We start from the raw sequence: 17,911 nt of genomic DNA on the forward strand, positions 1-17,911 counted from the left end.
CAACCTCAGCAGGGTAGTCAAGTTTCCCTCCCAGTCGTAGCTACTATCTTTGTATTATGTAATGTGCAGCCATGGCAAATTCCGGTCCGAATGAAGCGGAGTCCGAAAGTGCAGGCGTGGGCATGTCCAGACCAGCGAACTTGGCAATTGACTGCAGCAGGCCAGAGGCTGGTGTTTTGACCGGCCTACGTGGTTTTCTAGTTGGAACTCATTTGCCCGTGCACAAAACGGCGTCGGCTGGTGCAACCCTAAACCGACGTCCGGAGACTCTCCAAAGGTCCTCCGCGATGGATAACCCTCCAAACGCCAACATACATACGATCGTCAAAGCCCAAATCGTCTTCCTCCTCTCGACCCTGACCGAGGACAACTTCGAGAGGAATCAGCTCGAGATTCGTTCGGTACACTCGTATTTTCTTCCCTGGTGCTTTGCAGTTGCGCTCACCGACTTTGTCTTCAGCTGTCCGAGCAACACGGCCTTGACACTTACCTCCATTTCATTCGTCGGCTCATCGTACACTCGCAGGGTCGGCTAGCCTCTGCCGTGTCACCCTCCCCATTCGATCCATCTTCTACCCTAACCTTTCGACTCCTTGTCCAAGAAACTCAGCGCCTCGCTCGTGACCCTTTTCTTGCGGACCGTTTTCGGGAGGCGATAGACAAGGGCGAAGGGGATGCGTTCAGGCATTTCGATCTCTTGCGATTCGTAGATCGTGTCTCCCTCCGTCCCTTGGAGCGCCTAGTCCTAGCCTCGTCGATAGCGTCTACTTCCACGAGAAAGGAGCTCGCTTCGCAGGCCACAACTCTTATCCGCCTCGACTTCGAGAATGCCGTCTTGTCCCTCTGCCAACATCCCTCATTTGACCACGCCGATCTCTCTCCTCAGCAGGTCGCTAAACTCATGTCCAATCTGTTGACCGATCCTACCTCGGAAATTCCTGTGTTGGATGCTAACCAGCGACAGGCGCTTATAGCGGCGGCGCAAGCAAAGTATGGTCCGGAGATTGTGGCTCCTATCTTACAACGCTTGTTCCCCAACTTGAGGTAGGCATGGGATTCGTACTGTACTGCCTTTCAGTGCTTATGGTTCCTTTTTCCCCCCAGTTTACCGCCTGGGACATCTCTCGTCCAAACTCTGATCCAACTTGGACCCGACATCACCAGTGACTGCAGATACTGTCCGCGCCCTTCTCGTCCGGTTTGGGGTATCGGATGCGAATCCCCCTCGCGACAACCAGGTCGTGGAGATTATATCCAGTTTGGCGCGTTTGGCTGCGGAGGGTGCCGCGCTGTGTGATGTTGGTGCGCTAGTTAGGGCGCTGGGCAGCTTCGTAAGTCCCCCTTCCTTCGTCGAGACATGGTTTCTGGAATTGCTCACATTGTGTCCAGCATGTCAACATCACCTGGCCTAACGTCATTAAAGTCTTCGACCTGCCAGATCGCCTTGGAGTCGACACTGCCACATTGAAGTTGCTTATTGCCATCTTGCTGAACTGTCCCCGTGATGTAGAGCCTCACGCGGTGGTCGGGTTCTGGGGCACATGGAAAAACTCGCTGTATCAGTTGAAGTTGCTCGACGCATTGCTATCTCTCCCTGCCGACACGTTCAACTTTGTGACCCTTCCTGGCCGGCGAATAGTTACCGTGGATGACGTGGCCACAGCAAGTCCTACCATCAAGTCCCTTGCAGCCAATGTCCAGGGGCATACCTGGAATTCCTTGGACTTATTCGAGGTTCTCGTGCGACTCGCTGACTCCGATAACCCTGACATCCGTACACAAGTGCGAGAAATGCTCGATAAAGCTTTGAAAATTAGTGCAGAACTGGTTCATATGGGTTTGTTACAGGTGCCGGTAAGTTGTTGGTCGTTCTTTGCAGTAGAGCTTGTGGTGAGACGATCTCCAGGACTCAAATTGGAACGACATCCGACTCGAGTACTCTCGCAAGCTGTTGGCTATGTTCCTGGCTGGTCACCCCAACCACCAACTGGTTTTCATGCGCCTGTGGCAGATTGAACCAAGTTACCTTACGGACGCCTTCCGTGACTTTTATGAGGAAAGCCCGCTCAACATCACGAGGATTCTGGATGTCGCCCAAGATTTGAAGGTGAGGAACTTTATCGATGGCGCTTGACAGCCCGCTAAACCCACAGTAGATACTGGAAAATCTGTTGGAAGTGCGTCCGTTTACGTTCGCTCTGGATGTTGCTGCGCTTGCCTCTCGTCGAGAATATTTGAACTTGGACAAGTGGCTTGCGGATAATGTTGCGAGCCATGGTTCGGAGTTCCTTCACTCCATGATTGTTTTCTTGGAGGTCAAAATGGAGAGTGAGAAGGTGTCACGGGTCTCAGACCCCCCTGTGGACAGCCGTACGATGTCGTTGAGCCCTCAGACGGTAGCCATCTTCCTGCGCATCCTTCGCAATAAGTAGGTGAAACAGCAGACACAACCCATCCCATTGTTGACTTTCCTTCTTAGCTCTGCAAAAATGCCTCGAGAGGATCTCGATTATTGCTTAGAAGTCCGAAACTCCTGTTTGCAAATCCACCCTCGCCTCATGAACCTTGCGCCTGGAGTAGATGCTGAACCAGGATTCACAGTCATCAGCTACAGCGCGGAAATTGAGTCTGAAGTTGACGCTATTTATAAACAAATGTATGATGAACAAACGACCATTGACGACGTTATTGCTTTACTTCAGCGAAGCAAAGCCTCAGCCGACCCTCGTGACCACGAGATCTTCTCATGCATGCTCCATTTCCTTTTTGACGAGTACAGGTTTTTCCAGTCTTACTACCCTCCGCGCGAACTCGCCATGACTGCCTATATGTTTGGCTCCATCATCTATCACGATTTGGTCGATTTCATTCCTTTAGGCATTGCCATCCGTTACGTCGTCGATGCCCTCACTTGTCCCCCGGAGACCAACCTCTTCAAGTTTGGTCTCCAAGCCCTTGCACGGTTTGAAAGCCGACTCGCCGAGTGGCAGCCCCTTTGCCAGGCATTACTTCGGATTCCTCATCTCATGGAGGCTCGCCCTGACCTGACTTCCACGATTCATCGCGCCCTTGCAGCAGGAACGGACGGCTCCCGGACTACGGCTGATATGCGAGGGCTGTCAGCTGGCCTCGCAGCTGAACCTGTTCCTGTGTTTAATGCCATCCAACCGGACAAACTGGAGGGTGAGATGGCGAAGCCTTCTGAAGAGGTGTCAGACAAAATTCTGTTTATCGTCAATAATTTGGCACCGAGCAATTTTGAGGCAAAAGTCACCGAAATGAAAGGCCACTTCGAGGACGATTTCGCGTGGTGGTTTGCCAATTACTTGGTTGATCAGCGAATCAGCGCAGAGCCCAATAACCATCAACTCTATCTCCGCTTCCTCGATGCTCTTGACAGGCAGAAGTTGTCCAAGCTTATCCTTCACGAGACGTTGGTCAAGTCTGCCGCGGTCCTTAATAGCGAAAAGACGATGCAGGTCACTTCTGAGCGTCTTATCCTTAAGAATTTGGGGTCTTGGCTGGGGAGTATCACACTCGCTCGTGGCAAACCGATTCGTCATAAAAACATCTCCTTCAAAGACCTTCTTCTCGAAGGTTATGAGAGCGGCCGCCTCATTGTTGCCATTCCGTTTGTTTGCAAGACTTTGGAACCGTGTTCAAAATCCAAAGTCTTCAAGCCTCCAAGCCCATGGCTCATGGCAATCATCAGCTTGCTTGCAGAGCTCTATCACTTCGCCGACTTGAAATTAAATCTCAAGTTCGAGATCGAGGTGTTGTGCAAGGGCCTCGATATTGATTTGAGCACGATCGAGGCAACAACCATTCTGCGAAATTGTCCTACGGGCGACACAGCACCTGCCGTTGGATTACACGAATACGTCAACGAGATGGAGTCTGTGCCGATGAATGGATTCGATTCAGCCGCCGTTCCGGGTGATTCGCAGGTCGTATCCCTCGTGCATGCTGGCTCAGCTGAGTCCCAGCGAGCCATGGGATCGCATGTAGAGTCGATCCTCAACACTTTGGCTTCCAGCATCATCATCAATCCTCAGCTTACCCCCTTCCATGGTAACTCGGCTTTCAAACGAGCCGTTCAGATGGCGGTCGACCGCGCTGTTCGCGAGGTATTACCTTTTTTTTTACGATGTTAATTATTTTCTGACGCATCCTAGATCATTCTCCCAGTTGTTGAGCGTTCGGTGACTATAGCTGGAATATCCACTCGCGAACTTGTCGGGAAGGACTTTGCGACAGAAGTCAGCGAGGACAGATTGAGGAAGGCTGGGCATTTAATGGCCCAGAAGCTTGCTGGAAGCCTTGCTTTGGTCACTTGCAAGGATCCCTTGAAAAGTAATTTGGCTGGACACTTACGGACCGCTCTTCTGGATCACGGTTTCACTGAAGTGAGTTGGCGTGTTTCCTCGGGTACAAACGTGGCTGACGGTCCGTGCAGCAAGTTGTCTCTGATCAAGTTCTCTCCGTTTTGGTGACAGATAATGCTGAAGTTGCTTTCTCCGCCATTGAAAAAGCTGCAATGGAGCGTGCTGTAACTGATGTTGACGAAATCTTTGCGGCCTCATACGAGCTGCGGCGGCGTCACCGAGAGGTATGCTGTGTTACATTCTCCCGTTGTCACCCATGCTCACTTCCTCTTCCAGCTCCGCGGTGGACAGACCTTCTGGGACCCAACTGCCCCTATGACTAATTTCTCTGGTGCTCTTCCGGACCCTCTGCGCATAAAGCCAACTGGTCTATTACCCCACCAATTTGCTGTCTACGAAGACTTCGGTGAGTTTTCTTTTCGCCGAGGCTTGCCGATCAAGCTCATCATTTCTCAGCCCTCGATCCAAAACGTCGGACAACAACAATGAGCCGACCCACCTCTTCCATGACATACTCTCGAGCAGAACATGTACCTACCGTCTACGCCGCGTCCCCTACACCTGAGCAAACTCTTGGTCAGCATGCACCCATGACCCACCAGGAAGCGATGGATCGCTTCACGATCGCTGTCAGGGACTTGGAGAGTTTGATTGCTCAGCTACCGATTCCTTCAATTTCAGCCTTGCCATCTAACCACGATATCCGCCACTTGTTACGTCAAGTCTTATATATCGCTGTGGAACCGGCGGATCGTCATCGAACTCCTTTATTGATGTCGCAAAAGATCGTCCAGCTTCTCTACAAGACGTCTTCGCAGCTCGGGAGGGAGATTTACGTGACGCTTCTTGATCAGCTGTGCCGCGCGTTCGAAGATGTTGCTAAAGAGGCCATCACGTGGCTCTTGTACGCCGAGGACGAAAGGAAACTAAACATCCCAGTGACAGTCACACTACTCCGTAGCGGTCTCATGAACGTTTCTCTGCAGGACCAGCAATTAGCGAAGAGTTTGTTTCAGGATCCTCGCCCGAGCCTGCAGACTTTCGCTGCTGGTCTTGTTCGGGAGTGTTTGTCCAGCGACCCCCCGGTGGTCTCGCAAAACCAGCTGACCTACACCATTGAGGTCCTTGGCCAACTCGTCCAAGCTGACAAGGCCAACGAGGAGTGCGTACAGTTCGCTTAGTGATTTCTTTTTGTCTGACATCATGTAGCGTCAATCGGCTTCTGGACGATCTTCGCGGCGTTAGGCGACCTAGCCCGTCGGAAGCTCCGGAGGTCCCTGCTGTGCGCCAACCATCAGTGAAACCGGAAACCGAACAGTTGAGAGAGAAACTGTTCATGTGGTTCCAGCAATGGGTCACTATCTTCCAGCGTTCACACTCCTCGGAGAAGGCGTTTGTCCCGTACATTACACAGCTGACAAAACAAGGCATCCTCAAGGTTGAAGATGTGTCCTCGTTTTTCTTCCGTGTTTGCCTTGAGGCTGGTATCAACAGCTACCTCAAATGCATATCCTCTGGAGAGTTTGATTATGCCTTCCAAGCACTTGACGCCCTGTCCAGGCTCATCGTCTACATTATCAAGTATCACGGGGATGCAAGTGGCGTTAACAACGACCAGGCGAAGGTTCACTACTTAACGAAGATCTTGTCGATTGTTGTGTTGGTTCTGGCTAACATGCACGAGGAGCAAGGTGCTGTTTTCCAGCAAAAGCCTTTCTTCAGGTTCTTCTCCAGCCTCGTCAATGATCTGCACTCTATGGAGGTTCATCTTGGTAGCGCATACTTCCATTTATTGGTTGCCATTAGGTAGGATTATGCTGTCGAACCAATCACAGTGGCTGACCCAGTTATCAGTGACACCTTCAGCTCCCTGCAACCCATGTACTTCCCAGGATTTGCATTTTCCTGGTTGAGCCTTATTTCACACAGGCATTTCATGCCCAAACTCCTACTCGCCGAAAATCGTGAGGGCTGGTCCGCATTCCACAAGTTACTACTCTCCCTCCTCAAGTTTTTGGCACCATTCTTGAAGGAAGCTGATCTCCAACTGGCTGCCAGAGACTTGTACAGGGGCACCCTTCGTCTCCTCCTAGTTCTGCTTCATGACTTCCCCGAATTCCTCAGTGGATACTACTTCAGCTTATGCGACGTCATCCCGTACCGTTGCGTCCAGCCCCGAAACATCATTCTGAGCGCCTTTCCCTTGTCCATCGTACTCCCCGACCCTCACCTTCGCAGCGTCAAATTTGACTCGATCCCCGAGATGGGCCGTATACCACCCATTTTGTCTGACTTTGCTTCGGGGTTGAAAAGTCCTGAACTGAAAAGTGGTTTGGACCAATACCTCTTCAACCGCGGCACTCCCGCATTCCTGGTTTCCCTAAAAGAGCGCTTGAAGTCCTCAACAGTTGCGGAAGGTTCCACGGAAACATACAACCTGTCTCTTCTCGGCTCTGTGGTTATGTACATTGGAGTGTCGTCGGTCGCACAGGCAAAATCGAGAAGCGGATCTCCTGTTTTCAACCCCACCGACCCCGGCGTTATTGCTCTACATTATTTGGCCACTAATTTAGACATCGAAGGTAAGTTTACATTTGTCAGACCAGACGAACGAGTTTTCTGATTGCATCGCAGGACAACACCACCTCTTGAGTTCCTTGGTACTTCACTTGCGATATCCCAATGCACATACCCACTGGTTCTCGTCTCTACTCCTCCACCTGTTCCTTGAAGTCAAAGATGACCGTTTCCGTGAAGTCATGACCCGAGTTCTCCTGGAACGCTTTGTCGTCCACCGTCCTCACCCCTGGGGTGCCTTGGCTACGTTCATCGAATTACTGAGGAACCCGAAATACGACTTCTGGACCAAGGAGTTCATCCGTGTTGCTCCTGAAGTCACCATGCTTCTCGAAAGTGTACGTGGATCATCTTTCCTGACCGAGTCCGCGGTGCTCACAGTTGCGTCTGTTAGATTGCGAGGTCCATCTACTAATCCTTAGACTTCCGCTCTCTGCTTTCCGTTGCTTGCTATCTGCTCGTACAGATCTGTGTGTTACTTTGGGTCTTTTCCTCCTATTCTATTTTACCGGCTCTTTTTTCCCCCTGCACTCACTGTATTGTAACAACTTCCCCCGCCTACCTATGTGTTGAATCAGGTGTAACATGTCAGCGCTTCAGCATTGATCGTGCGCCGTATCGCATCAATGCTAAGTTCACGTTCCTTTCCTTTTCCATGTGGTACATGTTCAGATATTGTCTCATGTTGATGAAAATGCACACGCCCTTTTATTCTCCACGATGGTATGTAGATAAGTAATAGCGGACTACACCTAGTCGAACCAGGACACTTGCTCGTTACAGGCCCAGTGGTCACGATAGGAGTATGCATAAACGCTGATATGATTTTACCCATGCGAAAGATGGCCGTCAGTTAGCTATTTGATACAGGAATGAAGAAACAAATATGCGTACCCTGCACCCTCGACGCCTGCAGCACCGACCTCATCCGCCCGTCCACCCACCACAATCCAATCTGGAGAAAGCACCCCCGTACGAATCGGGAAAAGGCGGACGGCACGTTCAAGGCCAATTATATCTGTATATTCCAGGAAAAGCGACGTCGCTGTGGGATTGGTAGGATGCGGTTGGAGAAACAGTATCGCTGCGCGTGCCGATGCGGTCATATATATCAAACCGTACGTGCTAAGGAATAAGAAGAGGCATACCTGACGACGGTCTGCTGAATCTCCGCCTTTCGCTGAAGCACCAGGAACCGTCCTTGAACTTCCAGGCGCTTCCCGCCCGTTCGAGCCAGGCCTGCACGAGTGGATTCCTTGGCGCATCCGATCACAACCAGATTACCCTCGCCGACGTCGGCAAACGAGTTGAGCTCTTGTAATGATATTATCTGGGCGTCGAGGGAATGGTATAAACGTAATGCATACGAAATGCGGAGGGCTGCTGATAGCTCATGTGGGAGTGAGAAAGACGGGACAAGCAATGTCAATGGAGCAGTGCTAGATAATATTGCTTGGAGACGCTGACGGGGCTGAGGTGTGACCGGATCGTGGGTTCCCTCCGGAAGGATCTGGGTTGCCAAGATGAGTCCGTTAGACAAGCTGGAGGGCAAGCTCGGACTGGTATACCTTCCACATCGACCGACTTTCATTATCCGATGACGGCCTGTCCCTTGCAAACAATATAGTCCCGCCTGCATCATCCTCCATTTCTACCGCCAGTTCGTCCCCGTCTACATCAAGGATGAAGACAACATGCCATTTCCTGACCTCCCTGCCCCCATTACCTTCACCACTCTCTGTGAATCCTAAGTTTCTACGACGCGCATCGAGCCATGCCTGCAGATCAAGCGAAAAGATAGACACGTTAGTTGTTCGTACTAATATGCGCCCGTCTGATCGTGTAGGCGACACCTCCAAACGAGCCAGGCTGCATGGGTAAGCTATCACATGCGCAAGGCAATGGCAAGAATGATCCTCACAGTCCGGGTGTACTCAAAGCGCAGATTCGCCAACCACACATCGGACCGCTCTCGTGCGGGATGGAAACCGTGAGGGTAAAGCGGTCTTGCCTTCTCGCTGATGTAGAATTGTTGTCTGAGTTATGATTAAGCGGCGGTTCAGGGGAGGGTGAGTATAGCCTATCCAGGAAAGCCTGCACACGGTTGCTTTTTAACATCTCTGGATACCAGTGTGGACGACCGGGATCTTCGTAGTGGCTGTGAATGAATTAAGTGGCCCACTTCTGTGTCATGGATAGATAGGCACGAACGTAATGTCTGCATCCCGGTTCCAAGTCTTCAGTACCCCCACTAACTCGCGAGTATGCCACGGTGGAACATTGTCATCATCGCCTCTAGAGACGGGCACGAATTTGATTCGGACCAATATATCGATTGAGGTAAGAGAAAAACGGTGCGGATAACCCACTGAAGGTGTGAGACCTACCCATGCAATGCCAATATAGGTGTTCCCACAAGGTTCGACAGAAAGAGGTCGTTATCGTCAGGTGTGAGTGACGTTTCGAGCACGGCGCGAAGGAAGGGATCGGCGAAGTGAGAGAACCTGCGAGGCGCAGCATACGGTCAATCTACTATCTCCAAAGTAAAAAGAGAAAGCAAGGGACGGAGGCCGCGGCATGAACTAGCACGCACCTACTCATGTTCCATGGTACGTATGCCTGAGACTTGATGTACCCCGCAGCTGGGATCACTTTATTTTCGTCCAGACGTATCGGTAAGCGGTGAAAAGAAAGAGAAATAAACCGGGTGCCTACCTCCACACACTCGATCAGGCCATCTCGCTGCGATGTACCATGCACCCTGGCCACCATTAGAATGACCAACGAGCACGACACGCGTGTCAGCATTGAACCCCCGATTTCTCCACTCAAAAGGACCGCAAGCGAGAATGCGCGAGAGTGCCGTTACAGCTGAGAACGCGTCGGTTGCCGAGTGTCCGTGCCAGTCTAAGCCCTGACATCAAGGTGGTGCACGTATGGAAGTGGTAAACGACCATTAAATTATTGTAATGTCTGGCATCGACTCACCCACTCGGTTCTTCCCTGAGGCATGACAATCCACGCATGCTTCTGTCGTGGCAGCGAATCGGGCCACCAAGGTTGGGCAAGGATGTCTACGCTAGCTCCGTCTATCATGCAGTTCTATCACCGTGCAACAACGCTGGACCAACCATTGACGTACGTAGAGCGAGTATTGGTTCGTTCCCCGCACATTCGGACCCATTATCTCCATATCCATCACAGTTTGGTTTTGCAAACGGAAATTTGGGGGGGACGAGGGCGAATGCTGTTACCATGGATCGTGCAAAGAAGTAGGTAGCACGAATTGGTGTGTAATTGTTCTGTGTCCAGAGGCGAATATGATCGAGTGGGACGGTCACACTCAGCACAACTTCCTTGGCATGCGTTGTTTCCGACGTATGAACCGCATGGTCAGAGCGCAAACATGTAAGCTCGACAACGAGTTCCGTCACCTTCTCTGAAATGTACTCATTGTCGAGCAAGGTTATGCGAAGGGGAACAATGCGTGTCTGGGTGGGGGCTATCCGGATGGGCTCCAGGAGCGTCAAAGTAAGGGAACCGACACTGGTGCTGGTGAGCAATCGAGCATCTGTGACAGTCCACCACCCCGATTCGCCAAAGTCGATTGATCGTACGCCGATTCCGATGGCCTCGCCGAAGGGCTTTCCGGCGACAATGTGAGGTGTGATGGAGTGTTCCGGTGAATGTTGAAGAGGAAGCGTTGACAGGCAGTAGGACGGAGGACCCAAGGATTGGAGCAGTGCAGAAGGAAATTCTAGTTCGACGGAGACTATGATGTCTAGAATCGGATATGGGGACTTGTATGTACTTGGATCCCCGAACAAACGATTCTTTGAGTGACGACGATGCAGATGGGTTAGCACCAAACGGCTGAAACGGGACAAGACAGATACCTCATATGCTCCGCAAATTATCACTTCATACTTCGTCCCCTCCTCGCCCATGTTTGCCCTAGGCGAAGCAGGCAGCTTCACCAGTTGCGTTGGTACCCTTGACATCGCATACACGTTACCCATATGCCATTCAGGTATATGTTCCTTTCGTTCCACAGATGTAGGAGGCGGGAGAACGGTGAAGAACGCGCCGCGAAGGAGGTCCACGCGGAGGAATGGGTCGAAGTGACCACCCTCGGGGATACAGGTACCGGGTGGGGGGTAGACAGTCAACCAACCCCTGAGGACACTGACGTGTTGGTAGCCTGCCCAACCCTCTGTTGCACGTATCTGCTCCCAGGGTACAGATGGGTACGAGACGAGAATCTTTCCACGATGATCAGCTGTAGTTCGCGTCCACGAAACGCCAGCGGAGGGAGGCAACGAAGATGGATACGTCGAATTTGAATCAGAAGCAGGTGGGATCGGGAGGGACACTGCAGATTAACTTGTTAGGCAGTCCGGGTGACGGCGGGGAAGAAAGTACTTTCAGTCTAGAGGGTATGCTGGGGACAGGAAGTGCTGTTCGCGAGCGTGGACGGGGAATGGCCCAAGAACCTGCTCGACAACGACCTCCGTCAGCGTCAGAAACGTCTCAAACCGGCGAGGAAAGCGTACATCCCACTGCCGGTCCAACTCGGCGTGCCAGCCACGGTGATCCGTACTCATCGTCGTTGGGTGTGAAGATGGTGGGCGACTTCACCATATCAAACAAACTACTATCGGCCGTCTCACAACCATGACGGAACGACAACCCAATGTATAACACACATCGTACAGCAACGGAAGATACATGCAACGATCGCAAACCCGTACCCATGCCAGTCCACCTCGCGGCAGGGTATAATGCGATGACATACACGCATGCCTCTGATCACTTCTTCCCTGATCTGCGCAGGTGTCGTCAGGACCAGTATTCTCGCAATGATGAGAGGATTGCACGCACTTCTTGATTCCACCTGATGGGGGCGGACCACCTGCCGATCGCGATGTCCGTGGGCCATTGGTGCACGAATAGCAATCCATACATACCTTTGACAGCTGCGAGGTATGAAGTGAGGTGAATTTCTAAGAGGCAATCGTCAGGGGGCCAAGCGTACCTTTTTCTCGTGCAGCCTTCAACGCAGCCTCTTCTGCCTTCTTCCTTTCTTTCAAAGCCTTATCGTCTTCGTCCTCCTCCTTCCTGTCCTTCTTGGGTTGCTAAATGTCGGCGCGAAAAAAAAGAACAGCGGGTGGGCAAGCAATTTTATTATAATCCGAGTTAAAATTCCGTCAACCAGTACAGTGAAAGTCGTCCATGCACCTTTAGAGGCTTCATTTTTCCACCTTGGCGCGACATTGTTGGGAGATGATACGCTTCAAGTTCTGCAGTGACCCAGTCTGTATTAGATAAACTTTTGATGGGATCTGTGCAAAAAACCCAATTTTACTCGAGAGAACCCATTTAAGGACACGCCTTTGGTGTCAAAATAGTCTGCGACAGTCGTCAATGGGACGATGATGGCCAAGAAACGCGCCGCCGTCGCTGCACCCCTTCATGCAGAGCTAACAGAATACACAAACCTCATTAGAGCCCTGAGAACAAATAGAACCCTCGATTTAACAACCCATCTGCTCCAGAACGCAGCTCAGCAAAGACAGCCAGAAGGTAGCAAGGGGGCCGCAGACAGAGACACATGGACTCGATGGCCTCTCCCAGACTTCCCTGTCCCAGAATGGAGGTTGGACGATGAGGTGGAGACCCTTGGTGAACTGGTCATACACCAATTGGGCGACGGACGCGAGGAGTTCAAGGAAGAATCAGCCGCAGAAGAACATGAGGACGCAGACGATCCTGAAATCGACGAACTGCATCCGTCCACCGCTCACCTACTCGTCGCGCACGCTGGAGCACTGTTAGTTCACGTTTTGAACGTCCTGGCCGATCTCAGGCCTGCCACGGTTGCAAGCATGCAGAATAGGCTTTCCCCTATAAACTGGGAAGATGTCCTAAGTGCGCTGGCCGCCCAAGGGGTGGTTGACGAAGCGTAGGTTTAACTCCAATACAAGCGGCTGTTTCTGATAAGGATTCCAGTGTGATTTTTCGGGCAGACACACGGCTAAGGAGTATCTACGGCGGGCAGTCCGACACTAAAAGTAAGAGTTTTCTTTCAGGTGTCTGTAATGCGATAGTGTTTACCGTGCACGATGCAGTTGTCGAAAGAATGCGTGTGCTAGCCTCCGCCAAAGCAAAGTTTGCAGCTCTGACGTCTGCTTATGATGACGCCCTGTTTGAATTTAACACCGGTCCACAGGGTGTCCCTCCCCCGACGTAAAGGTGTCCACGAAAATACGTGCGGTAGATATAACTACTTAAAGGTAGAGAACTAAGTGCAGCAGTCAACAGTGGGGCACTGCCGGGTTAAATTTCTATGCGAGTAATACAACACACTCCTCCGCATGGCTCTTCATCCATGCCGACTCGACGACAACGCCCACCCCAACGCGTTCCCTTACCCGAGAATCATTGGGTGTCTCCTGCACCGCCATTACATGCAACACACACCCATAATACCTTTCTCCCCACGTAAGCTCGTCCCACATACCGCGAATTCCATCGCAACGTGAAAGTACAACGAACTCAAAAGTCGCCGGGGATGCTACCGAAGCAGGCAGGATGATGCGCCCGGCATTACTTTGGCGTGCTGGATCGACCGGAACGATGTGAAAAACAGCGTGAGCGGCGGATGCATCCGTATTTACAACACCGTCGTCCACCTTGACCACCTGGAAGTGCGCACGGCGAGTACGAAAGATCAAAGTCCCCGGTGACGGTGAAAATTCCAGTTCCAGATCACTCGCATAGTTCTCCGATCGTGCGTACATCTGGGGGTTTGTTGGCTCCGCATTCACGGGTGGGGTCCAATTTGCTAAGATTGGCTCGACGTCCAGTCGAATGATGCTCCGATCTTCGTCAACCATGTACCAGGCTGTAACAAGCGACTCGTCAGGACGTGCATGCACGTCGGAGTCATAGCCATCCAACATCTGCGATTCGTTTCCGTACTGGACAGCACCTTTCCAACCTGCCCATGCCCAAGACGGCCATAACGGTTGATTGCCATCTGGTACCGTGCGGCGCACGAGGACTTCGCGAAGACTGGGCTGCCACAGTAAGGAGGCGTCCAGGTACCTTATCCACATCCCGAATTGAAATGCTTTCTTAGGATCACTTCCGGCAGGCTCGCAGTTTCTGGTCAAGACATTTAGCAACGCAGTTATGGCAGCAATAATGTCTGATTCGACAGTCAGGCGCCGCTGCGAGTATCCTGCCACGGCGGTGGCGTAGTCCGTCACTGTCATGTAACTGGCTCCGGGATAGTCGGGTTTGGGAAGAGATATGCTTGTGCCTGAAATGTACAGAGGACGACTGGAAGACAAAACCTTGCTCTCTGCAACGACATCTTCACACCAGACATCTTTTGTACATTCAAAGTACATCTGGTGTTTGGTGAAGACCAAGCGACGACGTGAGAGGAGAATTTCTTGAAAAGTCCAGCCTCGCGTGTTCCAGTTGGACTCGGCCAGTGCCTCCGAAAGTGATGGAAGCGGTATTGCGAGATGAAGTCCCTGAACACATTCAATGTGTTGGGTTACTGACCGGGAGCCCGGTAGAATGCCTGACAGACCATCGCGCACGCTCATTCCACTGGCAGCGAAGATAGTGAACGCAGCCCTGCTATAAATCAGGTCCATGATGCAAATCTGGGCACCCTTGTCCGTTGGACTGTCTTGAAGGATGCACAACGCATCGATCCATAGGTACCGCTCGCCGATCTGGCGAGTAAGATGGATCGCGTCCCGGATCGTCGCTGGGAGAATGCCCGCGTCTAGTCCTGCAGGATGGATCCGGGTCTTTATGTTCTCCGTTGTCGTCCAGTAGTAATCCCCGGGACCTCCCCAGACGTAGCTAAGAGCTACGTAGCGGCAATCTGGAGATGCAGGAACCAGCGCCATCTTCGTTACATCTATCATCCTAACAAAGTCGGGGAGACGCTCGTCGCTAGGTCTCCACCACACAGACTCGCAGTCATGATCTGTTTCACAATTTTTGATCCACTTCTTGATCAGACCGACGTCAATGTTTTCCTCTAGTCTGCGACCATGAAGATCCCTCGATCTCGATAGTTTGCGGTAGTCTTCTTCTAACAGTTGGATATCCAGATGAAGTGCCGCTCCAGTAGTTATCAGTTGTCTTTGTATATCCGGTAAACGGTGTGAAGGATGTATGTAGAGACGATGGCACGTTTTTCTGCCTTGGGGATCTGGGACGACAGGCTCGACGAATTCGCGCGAAGACAGATAAAGCTTGATATTCTGAAGATCTGCATCAGGGAAGTTGTGAAGACGCCAGCGTCGCCGAATGAGATCAGAAACAAGGGAACACAGGCCACAGCGATCGCTCTTATCCATGATGTCTAGGAGCAGGCCAAGGGAGACCTTATCTCCCTCGGAGAGACCATCGCGAAGGATCTGTTTGATATCCAACGCAGCACAAGTTGTGCAGAGTGTCGATGTGGGTGTAGCTATGCCTTGGATGTGATGATTTGCATTTAGAGAGGGTATAGCCTGCTGCAGGCGTTGTCCTAGTCTTTGAAGCATGGAGTACCAGGTGGTCTCTTGAAGGCACTGCCATCACTTAGGAATGGTGTCATTCAGGGCGGTCCCAGTGGTCATCCGCGAGGGGGTTGACAGGGCCTTACCGCTTGCATAGAACACGCTATGCGTCTTACTAAGTACAACAGGGGTAAATTTCTACGCAAGCAATACAACACACTCCTCCCCATGGCCCTTCATCCATGCCGATTCGACAGTGACACCTATCCCAACTCGTTCCCTAACACGAGAGTCATTGTGTGTCCTTTACACTACCATTACATGCAAAGCACACCCGGAGTACCTTTTCCCCCACGTAAGCTCGTCATAGATGCCGTGAATCCCCTCACCACGTGAATGCACGATGAACTCGAAAATTGTCGGGGATACTACCGAAGCAGGCAGGATGATGCGCCCAGCATTACTCTGTGGTGCTGGATCGACCGGGACGATGTGAAAAATAACGTGAGCTGCGGCTTCGTCCGCATTTGCAACATCATCGTCCACCCTGATCACTTAGAAGTGCGCGCAGCGAGTGCGAAAGATCAACGTCCCTGGTGGCGGTGAACATTCCAGTTTCAGATCACTCACATAGTTGTCGCACCGTGCATACATCTGAGGATTTGTTCGATCTGCGATCCAACTTGCTAAGATCATTTTAGCATCCAGTTGAACGACCCTCCCATCTTCGTCAACCATGTGCCAGGCGGTAACAAGCGATTCGTTAGAAGTAGCAGGCATTGCGAAGTCAAAGCCATACAGCATCAGCGACTCGCCTCCGTACTGAACAGCACCTTTCCAACCTGTCCATGCCCAAGACGGCCATCGCGTGTGGTTACCGTCTGCTACCGTGCGGCGCGCGAGAGCTTCGCGCAGGCTGGGCTGCCACAACAAGGAGTTATCCAGGTACCTTATCCACATTCCAAACCGGAACGATTTCTTAGGATCACCCCCAGCAGGCTCCCTTATGACCACGACATTTAGGAACGCAGTTATTGCGGCGATGATGTCCGATTCGACGGTCAGGCGGCGCTGCGAGTATCGTCCCACAGCGTCGGTGTAGTTCCTGACGTTCATGGGACTGGCTTGGGGATATTCGGGAAGGTGCACTGCCGTCCGAAACATGGGAGTAGACGACAAAGTCTTGCTCTCTCCAACGACATCTTCACACCAGACGGTTTTTACACATTCAAAATACATCTGGTGTCTGGTAAAGACCAAGCGACGGCGTGAAAGGAGAATTTCTTGAAAAGCCCAGCCTTGCGTGTTCCAAATGGACTCGTTCAGTGCTTCCGAAAGTGGTGGAAGCGGTATTGCAAGATGGAGTCCTTGGACGCATTTAATATGTTGGGTTATTGTCCGGGAACCCGATGAAATGCCTGGTAGGTCGTCACGAACACCATTTCCGCTGGCGGTGAAGATGGTGATTGTAGCCCTGCTATAAATCAAGTCCATGATGCAAATCTGGGCACCCTTGTCTGCTGGACTGTCTTGAAGGATGCATAACGCATCGATCCATAGGTACCACTTGCCGATTCGGCGAGTAAGACGGATTGCGTCCCGGATGGTTGCTGGGAGAATGCCCGCGTCAAGTCCAGTCGGGTGGCCCCGGGTATTTATATTCTTCGTTGTCGTCCAGTAGTAATCCCCGGGACCTCCCTAGACGTAGCTAAGAGCTACGTAGCGGCAATCCGGAGATGCGGAGACCAAGGCCATCTTCGTTACGTCTATCATCCTGACAAAGTCGGGAAGACAGTCGTCACTCCGTCTCCACCAAACAGACTCGCAATCGTGCTCTAATTCACAGCGTTTGATCCACTTCTTGACCAGACTAATGTCAACCTCTTCCTTTAGCCTGCGACCGTGGAAATCCCTTGATCTCGACAGCTTGCGAGAGTCTTCTTCTAACAATTGGATATCCAGATGAAGTGCCGCTTCAGCAGCCACCAGTTGTCTTTGTATATCCGGTAGACGGCGCGAAGGATGTATGTAAAGACGATGGCATGATTTTCCGCCTCGGGGGCCAGCTTTGGCGAACTCGGGCGAAGACAGATGGCAGATGACATTCCGAAGATCTGCGTTAGGGAAGTCGTGAAGACGCCAACGTCGCCGTATGAGATCGGAGACAAGGGAACACAGGCCACAGCGATCGCTCTTATCCATGATATCTAGGAGTGAGCCAAGGCAGACCTTGTCTTCTTCGCGGAGACCATCGCGAAGGATCTGTTTGATATCCAACGCAGCACAAGTTGCGCAGAGTGTCGACGAGGATCCTTTGGTGTGATGATCCGCTTTCAACGAGGATACAGCCTGCTGAATGCGCTGTCCTAGTCCTTGGAGCACTCTTGAGGGCTCTCCCATCAGTTAGGGACGGTGTCA

General features: G+C 51.8%; 6 protein-coding genes across 6 annotated transcripts; 2 read left to right on the plus strand and 4 right to left on the minus strand.

Annotated features, from left to right (window-relative positions):
- Window positions 1-144: 144 nt before the first annotated feature.
- Window positions 145-8,022, plus strand: F5J12DRAFT_919707 (Not1-domain-containing protein; the record flags this gene model as incomplete). Its single annotated transcript, XM_051749249.1, has 16 exons — window positions 145-401; window positions 461-1,044; window positions 1,105-1,198; window positions 1,239-1,331; window positions 1,390-1,854; window positions 1,907-2,107; window positions 2,157-2,428; window positions 2,480-4,127; window positions 4,176-4,406; window positions 4,457-4,609; window positions 4,662-4,791; window positions 4,842-5,547; window positions 5,595-6,191; window positions 6,240-6,967; window positions 7,020-7,300; window positions 7,879-8,022. Exons 1-16 carry the CDS (start codon window positions 288-290, stop codon window positions 8,020-8,022), a joined length of 6,441 nt encoding a protein of 2,146 aa, XP_051602432.1. The 5' UTR covers window positions 145-287.
- F5J12DRAFT_479183 (uncharacterized protein) lies at window positions 7,982-11,595 on the minus strand. The gene is made up of 12 exons (XM_051739623.1): window positions 11,516-11,595; window positions 11,385-11,455; window positions 10,859-11,334; window positions 10,105-10,795; window positions 9,951-10,051; window positions 9,678-9,876; window positions 9,556-9,613; window positions 9,350-9,466; window positions 9,174-9,257; window positions 8,884-9,120; window positions 8,531-8,831; window positions 7,982-8,472 (listed from the first exon to the last, which is right to left on the minus strand). Coding segments are annotated over exons 2-12 (2,664 nt in total). The 5' UTR covers window positions 11,386-11,455; window positions 11,516-11,595; the 3' UTR covers window positions 7,982-8,073.
- On the minus strand, window positions 11,562-12,289 carry F5J12DRAFT_811967 (translation machinery associated TMA7). Its single transcript, XM_051744865.1, has 5 exons — window positions 12,201-12,289; window positions 11,998-12,097; window positions 11,930-11,938; window positions 11,844-11,874; window positions 11,562-11,787 (listed from the first exon to the last, which is right to left on the minus strand). Exons 1-5 carry the CDS (start codon window positions 12,234-12,236, stop codon window positions 11,772-11,774), a joined length of 192 nt encoding a protein of 63 aa, XP_051602434.1. The 5' UTR covers window positions 12,237-12,289; the 3' UTR covers window positions 11,562-11,771.
- Window positions 12,290-12,327: 38 nt separating this feature from the next.
- F5J12DRAFT_811972 (uncharacterized protein) lies at window positions 12,328-12,994 on the plus strand. The gene has a single exon (XM_051744866.1). The coding sequence runs from the start codon at window positions 12,395-12,397 to the stop codon at window positions 12,926-12,928; it is 534 nt and encodes a 177-aa protein (XP_051602435.1). The 5' UTR covers window positions 12,328-12,394; the 3' UTR covers window positions 12,929-12,994.
- A 312-nt stretch (window positions 12,995-13,306) lies between these two features.
- F5J12DRAFT_911190 (heterokaryon incompatibility protein-domain-containing protein) lies at window positions 13,307-15,634 on the minus strand (the record flags this gene model as incomplete). Its single annotated transcript, XM_051749035.1, has 1 exon — window positions 13,307-15,634. The coding sequence occupies exon 1, from the start codon at window positions 15,536-15,538 to the stop codon at window positions 13,307-13,309; it is 2,232 nt and encodes a 743-aa protein (XP_051602436.1). The 5' UTR covers window positions 15,539-15,634.
- A 57-nt stretch (window positions 15,635-15,691) lies between these two features.
- F5J12DRAFT_911191 (heterokaryon incompatibility protein-domain-containing protein) lies at window positions 15,692-17,893 on the minus strand (the record flags this gene model as incomplete). The annotated part of the gene is made up of 4 exons (XM_051749036.1): window positions 15,692-15,773; window positions 15,828-16,040; window positions 16,137-17,191; window positions 17,258-17,893. The coding sequence occupies 4 exons, from the start codon at window positions 17,891-17,893 to the stop codon at window positions 15,692-15,694; spliced, it is 1,986 nt and encodes a 661-aa protein (XP_051602437.1).
- Window positions 17,894-17,911: the final 18 nt, after the last annotated feature.

The sequence above is a fragment of the Pisolithus orientalis genome, assembly GCF_024613125.1.
Source record: "Pisolithus orientalis strain OTSU chromosome Unknown F5J12scaffold_6, whole genome shotgun sequence".
Classification (NCBI taxonomy): domain Eukaryota; kingdom Fungi; phylum Basidiomycota; class Agaricomycetes; order Boletales; family Pisolithaceae; genus Pisolithus; species Pisolithus orientalis.